Here is a 13,002-nt window from a genome sequence, read left to right as displayed (position 1 = left end):
GAACCCACCTCCACCTGGATCTCAGATACTCCTTCCCAACAGGAAGACGTTCCGACTGGCCCGAGGGTCAGAAAGCTGCCTCCACCACCGCCCCCCTGCGCTCCCCAAGCTAGGAAACTGGCACCTGGCACCCAGCAGCTCCGCAGAGGCTGCCTGACCCAGCAAGCTACATGCTTTTCTGCATTTTCCACGTTTTTGAGCAAGAATTCATGCTTGCATTCTTGTTCAGGGGCAGGAGAGAGTCCAGAGGGTAGGGCATTTGACCTGCAGGTGGCCGACCTGGGTTCAAGCCCTGGCTCCACATACAGCCTCCCTGCCAGAAGGGATCCCTGAGTGCAGGAGTAAGCCCTGAGCACCACCAGGTGGGGCTCCAAAACAAACAAACAAACAAAAAAGTAACAATAACAGCACCTAATGTACTGACTCAGCCCTCAGCATGTGACAAGTTCACGAAAAGCGCTCAACACATGGACACGGACCACCTTGCCTCACCTTCATACCCGTGAGGTAGGTGCCATTGTTACCCGCATTTTACAGACAATGAAACTCAGGATAGAGGTTACAGCATCTCAGAGCCACGGAGCGGTAAGGGCCCTCCGTAAGCACTGCCCTCTCTGATCGCTTCCGATTCTCCCGCCTCCACTCACATCCGCTCCCACGCTATGAAGACCAAGAAAAAAGTCCCTGGGGCCACAGCGATAGTTCACCAGGTAGGGCGCTTGCCTGGCATGCAGCTGAACCAGGTTCGGACCTGGGTTTGATTCCCAGCATCCCCTATGTCCCCCAAGCTCCTCCAGGAGTAATTCGTGAGTGCAGAGCCAGGAACAACCCCTGAGCACTGATGGGTGACGCAGAACAACGAAAAAGAAAACATCATTCCATGAAGCCTCTCAGCAGGGAAGAGAGCGCAAAGGGCAGGAGCTCATGCCCTGCATACAGAGGCCGAGTTGGATCACTGGCACCGCGTGGCCCCCCGAGCACCCCCCTCAAACACCACTGGATCGGAGCAGCACGGCACCAAGACCAAGGTCCAAACCTTTAGGTCAGCACGGCTGGGCCACATACAGCTGCGAGTAGACCCCAAACCCTGCTAGGGAGTCCCTGAAAAACAAAACAAAACAAAGAAAAAACAGAACAGGGGTCCAGAGAGAGAGCAGGTAAAGAGCTGGCCTTGCAAGTGACCCACCCTGAGCCCTGCCAGGAGTGAGTCCTGAGCACAGAGCCAGGAGCAAGCCCTGCACAGCGCTGGGCATTGCCCAACTCCCCTCCCCGCCCCAAACATGCATCACTCGTCCTCATTTCAGTGCCTGGTATGAAACGGCAGCTCCGTCCTGTGTGTGGCATGAACAAAAGGCTTCCAAGCAACCGGTTATGGTTTCTCTTGTATCTCTGGGCGACCTCCTCTTCCCGCAAGTTCCCAGCAGCACAGAGAGCTGGAAAGGGCTTCTGGAGCCACCCAGCTCTGCGCCCCACATTTGGCCAAGGGGAAAGACCCCTCCCGGTCTCTCAGAGAGCTGCCCCAGCAGGACAGACCATGAGGGTCCTGAGATGGCCGGCCTACTGGCGTGGGATTCCGAGAAGAGGTGCAGCTGAGAGCCTAAACTCAGCCCTCTCTGCAGAACACACACACACACACACACACACACACACACACACACACACACACACACACACACACGAGAAGAGGTGCAGCTGAGAGCCTAAACTCAGCCCTCTCTGCAGAACACACACACACACACACACACACACACACACACACACACACACACACACACACACACACACACACACACACACACACCCTCTTCGGAAACCTCATCATCTCAGGACACGCCCACAGGCCTCACCGGGACCCTAGGCTCACTGGGTCTTGCCTTCCCACCTCCCTGCTCCTCCTCTGTGAAAGACAGGCGCAGGGGCCGGGGGTAGTACAGTGGGTATTGTTTGCCTTGCACATGGCTGACTCGTGGTCAATCCCCAGGACCCCATATGGTCCCCCAAGCACTACCAGAAATGATTCCTGAGTGCAGAGCCCAGAGTCACCCTGAGCACTGCCCAGAGTGGCCCAAAACCCCCCAAAAAAGGAAAGAGGGGCGCAAAACAGCCAACAGCGAAGAGCTAGAGACTGGGCATCTGGTGGCACCTGTGGCAGTAGGGAAGGACTCTCTGAAGGGGACAGAGGGGACAACCCCGGGGAAGTCCTGCACGCCTGTAGCAGAGTGTTTCTCAACCTTTTTTCCAACCATGGCCCCCTCGTCCCAGGGCATGGTCCCACTTATGTTTATACCATTTTCACTGTGACGCCCTTGGAATATCCTGGGGGGTCTACAGGGGTGTCATATGCTGGCCCCCCGGTTGAGAAATTCTGGAAGAGAGGACCCCATGAACCCCAAACTCTGAAGTGACAAATCAAGGAAAGCAGTACAAATGCCACAGCAGCTGTGAGTGTGCGGAAGGGACAACAGTTCAACCCAGCATGGTCAAAATGGTTCCAGAAGGGCTGGTCCTGGGACTGAGTCTTTAGTTTTTTGGGCCACATCTAGCAGGGTCTGGAAGATGATGTGGCGCCAGGGAACAAATCCAGGCCTCCCCCCAACCCCATGCAATGTGCCCTAGTTCACTGAGTTGGCTCCCTCACCTTGGGGCTGTCTTTAGGGGAGGGGCTGGGGAACCACAGAAACAGAAGGTGTGGGGAAATGACAGGCAGGGGAAAATACTAATGAACATAAGAACTGTGTTTACCTCGAGTGGTTCTGTCCTTAATGCTGGGCGCAGAGAAAGAACTTGTCACAGTTCACAACCCCAAGAGCTAGGCGATGTCATTACACCCAAGGAAGAGCAAGGCGAGGGCTGTTAAATGAAGGGTCTAAAGTAATCTGGGGGGGGGGGGGCAGAGCGATAGTATGGCAGGTAGGGCGTTTGCCTTGCACCTGGCTGATGCAGGTTCAATCCTCGGCATCCCATAGGGTTCCCCAGAGCACCACCAGGAGTAATTCTTGAGTGCAGAACCAGGAGTAATCACTGAGTATACCAAAGTATCCCTGTGTAACCCAGAAAGCAAAACATAGAGGCCCATAGAGCTGGGCCTGCCTTGGTGGCGCAGTGGTGGAGAGAAGAGCACGTGTGACAGAAAGAGGAGGAGGGGCTGGAGATATTGTGCAGAGTGAAAAGCATTTGCCTTGCACGCAGCCAAACCATGTTCTATTCCCAGCATCCCATATGGTCCCCCGAACCTGCCAGGAGCGACTCCTGAGTGCAGAGCCAGGAGTTATCCTTGAGTACTACTGGGTGTGTCGCCCGCCCCCCAGCCCCCAATAAAAATGAACCCGAGGAGGGGCTGGAGAGATAGCACATCGGGTAGGGCGTTTGCCTTGCACGCGACCGACCCGGGTTCAAATCCCAGCATCCCATATGGTCCCCTGAGCACGGCCAGGGGTAATTCCTGAGTGCAGAGCCAGGAGTAACCCCTGTGCATCGCCAGGTGTGACCCAAAAAGCAAAAAAAAAAAAAAAAAAAAATGAACCCGAGGAGTCCTAAGAGGGTAGGAAAATGTTGGGACATATTCATGCAGGATGTAGGGGGTTGCTGGGAATCCGGAGGTGGGAATCCCGCACCCCAGATATATGGGAGAGAGCGGGCCAGGTATTAACGGGAATAGGGCAAGGACAGAGGAGAAACACGTTTCCCCAATGCCATTTGGTCATCAAAAATGTTCACCTTCAGACTTCTGTAAATGAAAGACTTTCCTCAGGTTCAACGGCACCGGGTCCTGCCCCAGGAGGCTGCCCCATTTCTCTTCTCCCACAGGGAAGACAAGCAGGTTGCCGGCAAAACTCAGCAGCTGCTCACGTGGGAGAACTGCTCTCCGTGCACATTTATGCAAGTACCAGAATGTCCAGGACTGCACCTTACTCCGGTATGCTTGACATTGCAAAGGTATTTTCGCAACCCTGGTGTAGTTTGCCATATAAAAAACTACTCTCGGGGCTGGAGCAATAGCACAGTGGGTAGGGCGTTTGCCTTGCATGCGGCCGACCCGAGTTCGAATCCCAGCATCCCATATGGTCCCCTGAGCACTGCCAGGGGTAATTCCTGAGTGCAAAGCCAGGAGTAACCCCTGTGCATCGCCAGGTGTGACCCAAAAAGCAAAAAAAAAACTACTCTCCCTCGCCCAACCATCGCCCCCTCCCAACCCCCAATTTCTTTTTTTTTTTTTTGCTTTTTGGGTCACACCTGGCAATGCACAGGGGTTACTCCTGGCTCTGCACTCAGGAAACACTCTTGGAAGTGCTCAGGGAACCATATGGGATGCTGGGAATCGAACCCCGGTCGGCCGCGTGCAAGGCAAATGCCCTACCCGCTGTGCGATCGCTCCAGCCCTTCAACCCCCAGCTTTTAAGCCACATTTTTCTTTGGTTAGGGGGCCAACCCCTGCGGTGCTCAGGGGACCAGAGGTGGTTCTTGGGATTAAATCTAGGCCTCTCAAAAGCCAAGCTGGGGTTGCCCTTTATCTCTCTGTGCCTTGAGCCCATTTTTAATCTCTGTAATTCTGCGATGTGAAAACTTGCCTCAGAGTGTGAATCATCCAGCCCTCTTCCTCTCCAGCTACCAAGAACCACCAGCTGCTCCCCTCTGCTCAGCGCTATCACTTGGGGGGCAGGAAGGGGAACTTACACCCGAGTCACTGCGCCCTCAACTACCACGTGGCCAGAGGAGGAGAGGGCAGCCCTGGGGTGGGGGGACCTCTAATTCAACCCATCCAGTACACCTGTGCCTGGAAAGACCAGCTCGGGCATGTGTGTTGAAAAGGGGCCCTCGGCCTAGCCCCAATCTTGGGCTCCGAAATGGTTCCAGCAGGCATCCATGAGCTTGAGGGGAGAGGACGAGGCGAGGGGCAGGGGGACAGGGACAGGTGGCGCTGATGGCCTCCTACTCCTGCAGTGGAGCAGGGACCTCCCTTGCTACCCAAAAACATGGTCTTTGGGGGCGTGTTACTCAGCCAGTGGCTTCGACCACCGGAGAGGCCCTCGCGAAACTGGCTCAGCAATTCCCCAGGATGCTGCACACCCCACTCTATGCACGGGTCACGAAAAGCCACAAAAGACCAAAGGACTTGGAGTGTGTGCGGTGAGGCACTCGTCAGCTCACCGCCGGGGGAGGAGGAACAGCTCTCGGGATCATCTGGGTAACGAAGCTGAACACAAGGTCTTCTCCTCTCCCCCCACCCCCACCCCAAGGGTCCTGTAACTAAATGCCTGGTGGGAGCCAAGAGGGCACGGGGCGGGTCGCCCAGGTAGGAGAAAATGAATCACTGAGGTTCTTAAGGCCCTGAGGGCCTGTGGGCCTTCACCGGGCCTCAGCGGTACAGATCCATTGCCAGAGCCCCCCTCCCCCCCATGCCCAGAGAGGCGCCTCAGCCCCGGCTCAGGCTCCCAGACATTCGGGCCCTGCGAGACCCACCCGCGTCTCCGGCTTCCCGACCCAGGCCTCGGAACTCGGAAGCCCGGGCGCGTCCTCCTCGCGGGCCTTGAAACCAGCCCCGCCCCGCGGCTCACCCTCCAGCGTCTCGCACTGCACCAGGTTGAGGTAGTCCGCCTGGCTGAGCACCCCGGCCTTCAGGCCGCGCACTAGTCCCTCCAAGTAGCCATTGTCCACGTTGAAGTAAAGCTCGGGGAAGAACGACATGGCTGCGGCGAGGCGGCGGGACCCGAGCACCGCAAGCGGCCGGTACGCAGCTCGGCTCGCCGATCAGCTGACGCGGCGCCGCAGCGGGTTGTCAAGCGCATCAGGTGACGCGCAAGCGTCTCACGTGATCTCGACAGGGCGGGGCCGTGAGCGGTGCCCAACTTCTGGATGGCTTCGCGCCGAAGCACCGCGCAGGTGTGGGCGGTCGAGCGCCTGCGCGCTAAGGGAGCCGAGGCCCCCCGCCCTAGCTAAAGCTGCGTGCAAAATCCAAGACTCGCCGCGTGGTGGCGCCCGAGGCCGCGCGGATTCGATTGTGTCTGCTCTAGTTTTCCTGGCTCCCGTGCACCTTGCACTTTAGGGACCTCTGGATAAATGAAGGGAGAGCGCCCTGCTCTTCAAGCTCGGAACGATCCCAAGCAGCTGAGTCAGCCTCCCCCCGTGGGGACGAGGGGAATTTTGCTAGGGTCACAAGTCAGGTTCGCTGCTAGCTGGCCCTAGGGCTAAGATCGGAATTAGGGCCCCTAATTCCTCCCTGCCTGTAAAAGATGCTTAAAGAGCAGGAGCTCCTTCGTCCCTCTGCCTCCCTCAGCGGTGCCAAGAGCCCTCAAAAGCCACATCTAAGTGACTCAGATGATGGGTTTGGGGCGCGCGTTTGCTGGCATGGATTGGCGGCAAATCCTCCTGTAAACACCCCCAAATCCTCCTGTAAACACCCCGTTCCTACATCCTCGTTCGAAATAACAACACAACCTGCGTATTGGCCCCATCCTTTATTCGCGCCCATAATTCCCAGCCCCGACCCCTGCGCTGGCCGCTAGGTGCGGCTGCAGGGGTTCACAGCAGCACCCAGCTTGCGGCAGTAGCAGAAGGCGTTGAAGAAGCGGCAATAGCACGTTGCACATGGGTCGCAGCATGGCACCTGGTGCCCCAGGCAGGACTCGTGCAGCCTGACGCAGCGACGCGGCGTGCGCGGTTCACGGCCCTGCGGGTCTAGCACCTGCGGGGGTTGAGGGGCAGCGGGAGCAGGAACATGGTGGGCACGGCCGATCCCAGAGCAGGTCCTGCCCCCGCATGGGTGGGGCAGTGGGGCATGGGGAGGGACTGTCACAGCTGGGTCGCCCTGGGGGGGGGGGCGGGCTGAGGGCTTCATTTTCTACCTTGAGCGCTTACCTCCGCCAGCGCCTTCGCCTCTTGCAGCAGACCCTCTTCGGCCTGTTCTGCGCTTGTTCTCTTCAAGGAGGGCGGCAGGGCCAGGCCTGGGGCAAACATAGGGGCACAACCACCATATTCCAGGCCCCTCTCTGGGCTGGGACTGGGAAGGGAGAAAGAGAAGATGCCAGGGCCCCCCAACTCCGTGCCCACACTGACCTGGTAGCTCTGGAAACAGGGCCTGGTCCGGTCTTGGGATGCCCTCCAGGGGGGCCAAGTGCATCTGGGCGCCCCACATGCTGGGCAGTGCCAGCAACAGGACACAGCTCAGCAGCACTGGGGTCCGCATGGCCTGCGTTCACAGGAAGATCCCACACACACGCTTAGTCCTCTTCCCCTGAAGCAGCCCTGGGTGCCCTGCCCCCCGGAACTGCCTTCCGAAGGGTCTCTGCCCTCCAGCCTTACCTCCGCTGGCTGGATCCCTGCCGCAGTGCTCCCGGCCCCCCGTGCCTCGGTTTATATGCTGAGGCTGATGCAGTTCCCACACGTCACTGTTCCCGGGGCGAGAGGGGCCCTCCCCGGAGAGGGGGTGGGCACACTTCAGGCCTCTCCCTGGAACCTGGGCTTTGGGATGCTGTACAAAAGGGACGTCCACATCTCTAATTTCAAATAAGGCCAATCCAGGAGTTAATGTTTGCAAAGAAGGTGGGTATCGAGGACCCCCGAATTTCACAGGACAGGGAGCTGGGGGATGGGCAGTGTGGAGCCATTAACAGTAACCAGGAAGGCAGGCCTGGAGCTTAATTTAATTTGCGGCCCGGAAGTGCTCACTTAGCCCCAACGTGACTTGTTGTTGTTGCCTTGGCTCCAGGAGCTGAACTCAAGGGCACAGAAGCGGGTGATAGACCAGGGGCCAGAGTGGGTATGGACCTCAACCCTGGGGTATATTTCAGGGGGGAAGGGAGAAGACTTGGGCCCTCCCCCCTCTCTCCCTGGCCCTGCCCCTCCCCCCTTCCTCTAAGGCCACGCCTGCACCTGCCCCCAAGACCCTTCTGGCTTGGTTTCCTGGAAGCCAGAGAAGCAGAACAGCTTGTTCTTGGGGTGGACAAACAGATCGAGAGTGAAAGGCTTTCAGGCCGCCTGCCTCATTAGCACTAATGGCTGCTCCCTTCCGCCCCGAGCGAGGCACCCTCTGCCCACGCAGAGGCTCATCAGCACAAGGCCAGGTGAGGATGTCCCTTTTGTGGAGAAGGAACAACACACACGACCCCATCTACCCCTGCCTCCCCCGGCCCTGGGCTGGGGGCTGTTTACCGCACACGATGCACGGGCAGGATATTTCAGGGCCTGGATGGGAAACGGCTGCTGCAGGCCGGGCAAGGGGAGAGTCCGTTGCAGTGTGTAGGTTCCTTGAGCTGTTGGGATGTAGAAGAGGCCTGAGGGCATCCTCCCAGCTGTGGGGAGAAACCATCAGTCCTCATCTGGCAGCCTCTGGTCCAGCCCACCCCCACCATCGATCTTGGGGTGCAGTTTGCATGCAAAGGGTCCTCCAGAGGGTGGGTCCTGGGCAGGTTTCTGCCCCCGTTGGGCACAGAGGTCTATTCTGGAATCACACTGAGGTTGGCTCAGAGTATCATCTGCGACTGTCCTGTGGAGAGAGTCCTGGGGTCAGTCTCCGGGTCTTGAAGGACCCAGCAGAGGAGGGGCTGGTGGGAGAGAGCTCAGCTTAGCATGCAGGGACTCGGGCTCAGCCCCACAGGGCAGAAGATCCCGGGTCACCAGCAGCAGCCCCCTCCTCCCACCAGCAGCAAGCCGGAAATAACTCCTGGGAACCACTATGTGACTCAAAAAAAAAAAAAAACTAAAGTAGTACATCATCAGCTGAAGGTCCATCCCCCAGGAACGGTGACTCTGCTGACCTTTATGCCAAGCAAGCAGCAGCCGGGCCTCCCACCCCGGCAGCTGGCATCCCTCATCCTCCCCCTGGGACGGCAGCTGGCTTGATTTTCAGAGTGAGACCCGAGAATACCCAGAGGTGCCCCTCCTGGACGGAGCGCTCAGGGCCCAGGAAGGGCAGTGTGGACTCTGGGGGCCCTGGCCCAGCTCCTCAGCCCGTCCTTGCAGGTCCTGTTTGAAGACACAGTGGCGAGTAAGAGCTGCAAATGGCTTTGAGTGGAAAGGGGCTCTGGAGATGGGGTCTCTGGGCACTGGGATGGGCCTGGTTGGTACCCAAGCTTAGGTTACAGCTCTTCATGTTCTGAGAGACAGAGGAGATCCAAAAAGCAAAAACAAAAATCTGCTGCCCAGAACATGCCATGGCTATCACGAGTGCCAATGGAGCCTGTCCGGGGACACCAGGGCGACTTCTGAAAGCACCATCTGGTCTGACCCCAGCCGCAGAGGACAGCAGCTTCTGAGGCCTCGGCCTGCCACAGGCAGAGCCAGTGACTGAAGTGGGTCGGCCACACGCAAGGCGGGCTCCTCAGCCCGGTACCATCTTTCTGGCCCCATGATTACATTCTTTCTTGTCTCTCTCCCCCATGGAACCTACTCCGGGTCCCAGGCTGCCCCTGTGCCTTAGCCCTGGCCTGCTGCGGCCCACGGTGCTGACTCAGTGGTGCTCCTACACCCACCACGGACATGCAAGGACGTTGGGTACTGGGTGGGAGGAGAGCACCTGTTCCACTGGCAACAGGCACTCCTGGGTGCGTGAGTCATGTTCGTGGCATGAGGACCAGCACTTGCCACCCTTGCTCTCGCAAGAACTTTGCAGGCAACACGAGATCCAACTTCCGGCCAAGAGGCGCTCTCCGAGGGGGTGGCAGCCTGAATTGCTAGTTCTGGGGTCAGCCAGGTTGGGCGGGATCTCTGGTTACTGAAGGCAAGCCGGATAGGATGGAGTGAAAAGCAGGGCGGAACACCCCTTCTCCAGACTGTAAGGGGGCCCCAAGGCCCATTCCCTTCCCCCATAGGCCTGTCCTGCAGTGCCAGAAGGGGGGCCTTCAGCTGGGGTTGGAGTGCCGAGTGCCCCGAAGACACTTCCCCAAAGGGCTGTGAATGTAGCTCAGCTGCAGGAAGCAGGTCTCATGAGCATGAGACCTGGGTTCAATTCCCAGCACCCGCCACACACACTCAAAGTCCGAGGCCCGGTGAAGATAGACAGACCCAGCCGCTCTGGCTCCCGGGATCCATCTGGCCTTCTGCACACTGCCCCCCTCCAGGGCTGGGACCCTCCTCCTGTTCTCAGGCCCCAAGAAACAGCCTAAAGGCAGTCTCAGGAAGTTAACTGTTCTAGGACAGGGTGTCAGCGCCCAGGAAACCACATGAAGTGACGAGAAGCTGGTTCATCTCAGACCCTGAGAGGGGGCCTGTGGGGAACAGGACTTCCTGCCAAGTGCAGTTTGCTCTCCAGCAGTCTCCTCGGGGGCAAGCAATGTTAGCCGGGCAGGGCACGCCCGCCATGTCCCCTGCATGTACCTCATCTGTCCCTGTCGAGGGAGTCATCCTTTCAGCTGCAGAGGTCTGTGTCTCTGAAAGCCCTGGGAAGAAGATGGGTTTTTCACCACAGGAAGCAGAGAAACACCCAAAATGACTCTTCTCTGAGAAATCTGACTGTGCTGAGGAGCCAGGAGTTCTGTGCAGCCGAGAAGGAGCCCCAAGATGTGACTCGAGTGGCAGAGCCCGTGCATAGTATGTGTAAGACCCTTGATTTGATTCCTGGCACCACATGGTTCCCCAAGCACCAACAGCCCTTTGTGTCATGGCCCAGAGTCAAACAGTCATTTCTTACATCACCTGGCTTATTAGTGGTAGAGCCAAGAATCAAGCCGAGGAATATGGCCGTCTGGACAGGTAGTACAGTGGGTAGGGTGCTTGCCTTGCATACAGCCAACTTGGGTTTGACCCCTGGTACCACATATGGTCCCCCGAATACAGCCAGGAGTGATCCCTAAGCACAGAGCCAAGAGTAAGGCCTGAACACTGTTGGGTGTGACCCCCAAACAACATAAAAAAAAAAGTGGCTGCTTGCAAGGCAAACGCCTTGCCCAGTGAAATACCGCTCCAGCTCTGACAGTGGTTACCATGGCAGCGCTAGGGGCTGTTTCCAGGGCAATTGCACCCCAGACTCTGGAAGATGGGAGAATGGAACTAGGGCAATCATAGAGCGGGGACAGCATTTACCTAGCATGCAGCCAAACTGGGTTCGATCCTCAGCATCCCACATGGTCCCCCGAGCACTGCCAGGAGTGATTTATGAGCGAAGAATCGGGAGTAAGCCCTGAATACCACCAGGTTTGACCCCTAAAACAAACTGGTCTGCATGCTAACAAAAAAAAATAATCAGCGTTTGCCTTGCACGCGGCTGACCTGGACTCAATTCCCAGCATCCCATATGGTCCCCTGAGCAGCGCCAGGGGTAATTCCTGAGTGCAGAGCCAGGAGTAACCCCTGTGCATCACCGGGTGTGACCCAAAAAGCAAAAAAAAAGCCCTAATCAAACAAAAGTTTGAGTGTAGGACAGAGAAAACACTTCTATATTTAATGAAAGTTACAGGAGCCAGGGAGAGATTACAGTGGGTAGGACACTTGCGTGGCATCTGGTTTACCCAGGTTTGATCTCCAGCACCCCCTATGGTTCCCTAGGCCCTGCCAGGAGTGATCCGGAGCGCAGAACCAGGAGTAACACCTGAGTACCGCAGGATATGGCCCAGAAGCATAAAGAAGGGAAGAAAGAAAAAGAGAGAGAAGAGAAAGAAAGAGAAAAAAGAAGGAAGGAAGGAAGGAAGGAAGGAAGGAAGGAAGGAAGGAAGGAAGGAAGGAAGGAAAAGATAGAAAGAAAGAAAGAAAGAAAGAAAGAAAGAAAGAAAGAAAGAAAGAAAGAAAGAAAGAAAGAAAGAAAGAAAGAAAGAAAGAAAGAAAGAAAGAAAGGAGGAAAGAAAGAAAAAGAAGGAAGGAAGGAAGGAAGGAAGGAAGGAAGGGAACAGCAGAGGGGCTGGAGCAAAAGTCCAGCCAGTGTGGGCTTGCCCTTGGCCAACCTGGCTCCAATCCCAGCACTCCATATGGTCACCCCGTGGCCTTCCAGGAGTGATGCCTGAGCACAGAGAACCTGAGCCTGAGCTCCAGGTATGGTCCCTAAAATCAAAATAAATGAAGAAGAAGAAATCACAGTAACGAATATTTTCCTTTTTGTTCGGTTTGCTTTATTGGGGGACACACCCTGCTTGGTACTCTGGGGTAGCTCCCAAGCGGTACTCTGGGGGGCCCTGTGGGGCTAGGGAGGAAACCGGGGAGTCCCTGCACGCAAAGCATGTGCTCCAGTCCTTTGAGTCATTTCCCAGGCTCGACCTTTCCTCCTAAACTAAAACCTGCTACAAAGATATTCTCTAGACGGGCGGGCAGCCATTCAGGACTGCTTGGTGCCCTGCCTGTTCCGGAGTTAGGATGGTCAGCTCTTGCTAGGCTGGGCCCATCACTCTTGCCGTGGTGATTTTAGCAGCATTTCTGCCTCTGTCCACTAGATGTCAGGCTCTTCACACTGACCTGTTTGTGGGCACGGACCACAAACTGCCCCATATTAGTAAAGGGTTTGAATGGTGAATTTTATGTTGTGGTTTTTTTCTCAATAAAAATTTATAATTAAGGACTGAAGAGGTAACACAGGGGTTAAGTCACTTGTCTTGCACGTGGTCAACCTAGGTTCTATGCCTGTACCAGACACAATCCCTGAACCCCACCAGGACTGATCCCTGAGCACAGAACCAGGAGTAGTAAGCCCTGAGCACTGCCAGGTTCTGCCCAGAAACAAAGAAACAATTTTATTAAATACTGGATTTTTTTTTTTTTGCTTTTTGGGTCACACCCAGCCATGCACAGGGATTACTCCTGGCTCTGCATTCAGGAACTACCCCTGGCGGTGCTCAGGGGACCATATGGGATGCTGGAAATCAAACCCGGGTCGGCCGCGTGCAAGGCAAATGCCCTACCCGCTCTGCTATTGCTCCAGTCCTGATTATTATTTTTTTAAGTGTAATGAAAATGTCTCCATTGAGGGGAGGAACTCAGACAATAATGGAGGGAAGGGTGTGGTTTTGGAACCACATAAAACCCATCATGAACAGAAAAATAAATTATGGTGCTTCAAAAGAAAAATGCATATTTTTATAAAGT

At 56.4% G+C, this 13,002-nt stretch overlaps 2 protein-coding genes across 3 annotated transcripts in view; both read right to left on the bottom strand.

The window, feature by feature from the left end:
- ATP6V0D1 (ATPase H+ transporting V0 subunit d1) overlaps positions 1 to 5,776 on the bottom strand; it is a 34,739-nt gene extending 28,963 nt beyond the window's left edge. Inside the window, exon 1 of the mRNA XM_004600600.2 lies at positions 5,556 to 5,776. Coding sequence (XP_004600657.1) covers positions 5,556 to 5,685 — 130 coding nt within the window. The 5' untranslated portion in view covers positions 5,686 to 5,776. The remainder of the gene's footprint in view (positions 1 to 5,555) is intronic.
- Positions 5,777 to 6,486: 710 nt separating this feature from the next.
- AGRP (agouti related neuropeptide) overlaps positions 6,487 to 13,002 on the bottom strand; it is a 62,865-nt gene continuing 56,349 nt past the window's right edge. The window contains exons 2-5 of one of the 2 annotated variants that reach the window (XM_055146414.1): positions 8,149 to 8,288; positions 7,054 to 7,186; positions 6,856 to 6,941; positions 6,487 to 6,682 (exon numbers count right to left, since the gene is read on the bottom strand). In XM_055146414.1, the coding sequence (XP_055002389.1) occupies positions 6,500 to 6,682; positions 6,856 to 6,941; positions 7,054 to 7,186; positions 8,149 to 8,288 (542 nt within the window). In that variant the 3' untranslated portion in view covers positions 6,487 to 6,499. Of the gene's footprint in view, positions 6,683 to 6,855; positions 6,942 to 7,053; positions 7,187 to 7,299; positions 7,805 to 8,148; positions 8,289 to 13,002 lie in introns of those variants that run through there. The other variant, XM_004600599.2, reaches the window with a different exon arrangement.

The sequence above is a fragment of the Sorex araneus genome, chromosome 8, assembly GCF_027595985.1.
Source record: "Sorex araneus isolate mSorAra2 chromosome 8, mSorAra2.pri, whole genome shotgun sequence".
In the NCBI taxonomy this organism is placed as follows: domain Eukaryota; kingdom Metazoa; phylum Chordata; class Mammalia; order Eulipotyphla; family Soricidae; genus Sorex; species Sorex araneus.
The sequence above is the reverse complement of the archived record's forward strand: the minus strand, read 5'-3'. Positions and strand labels throughout refer to the sequence as shown.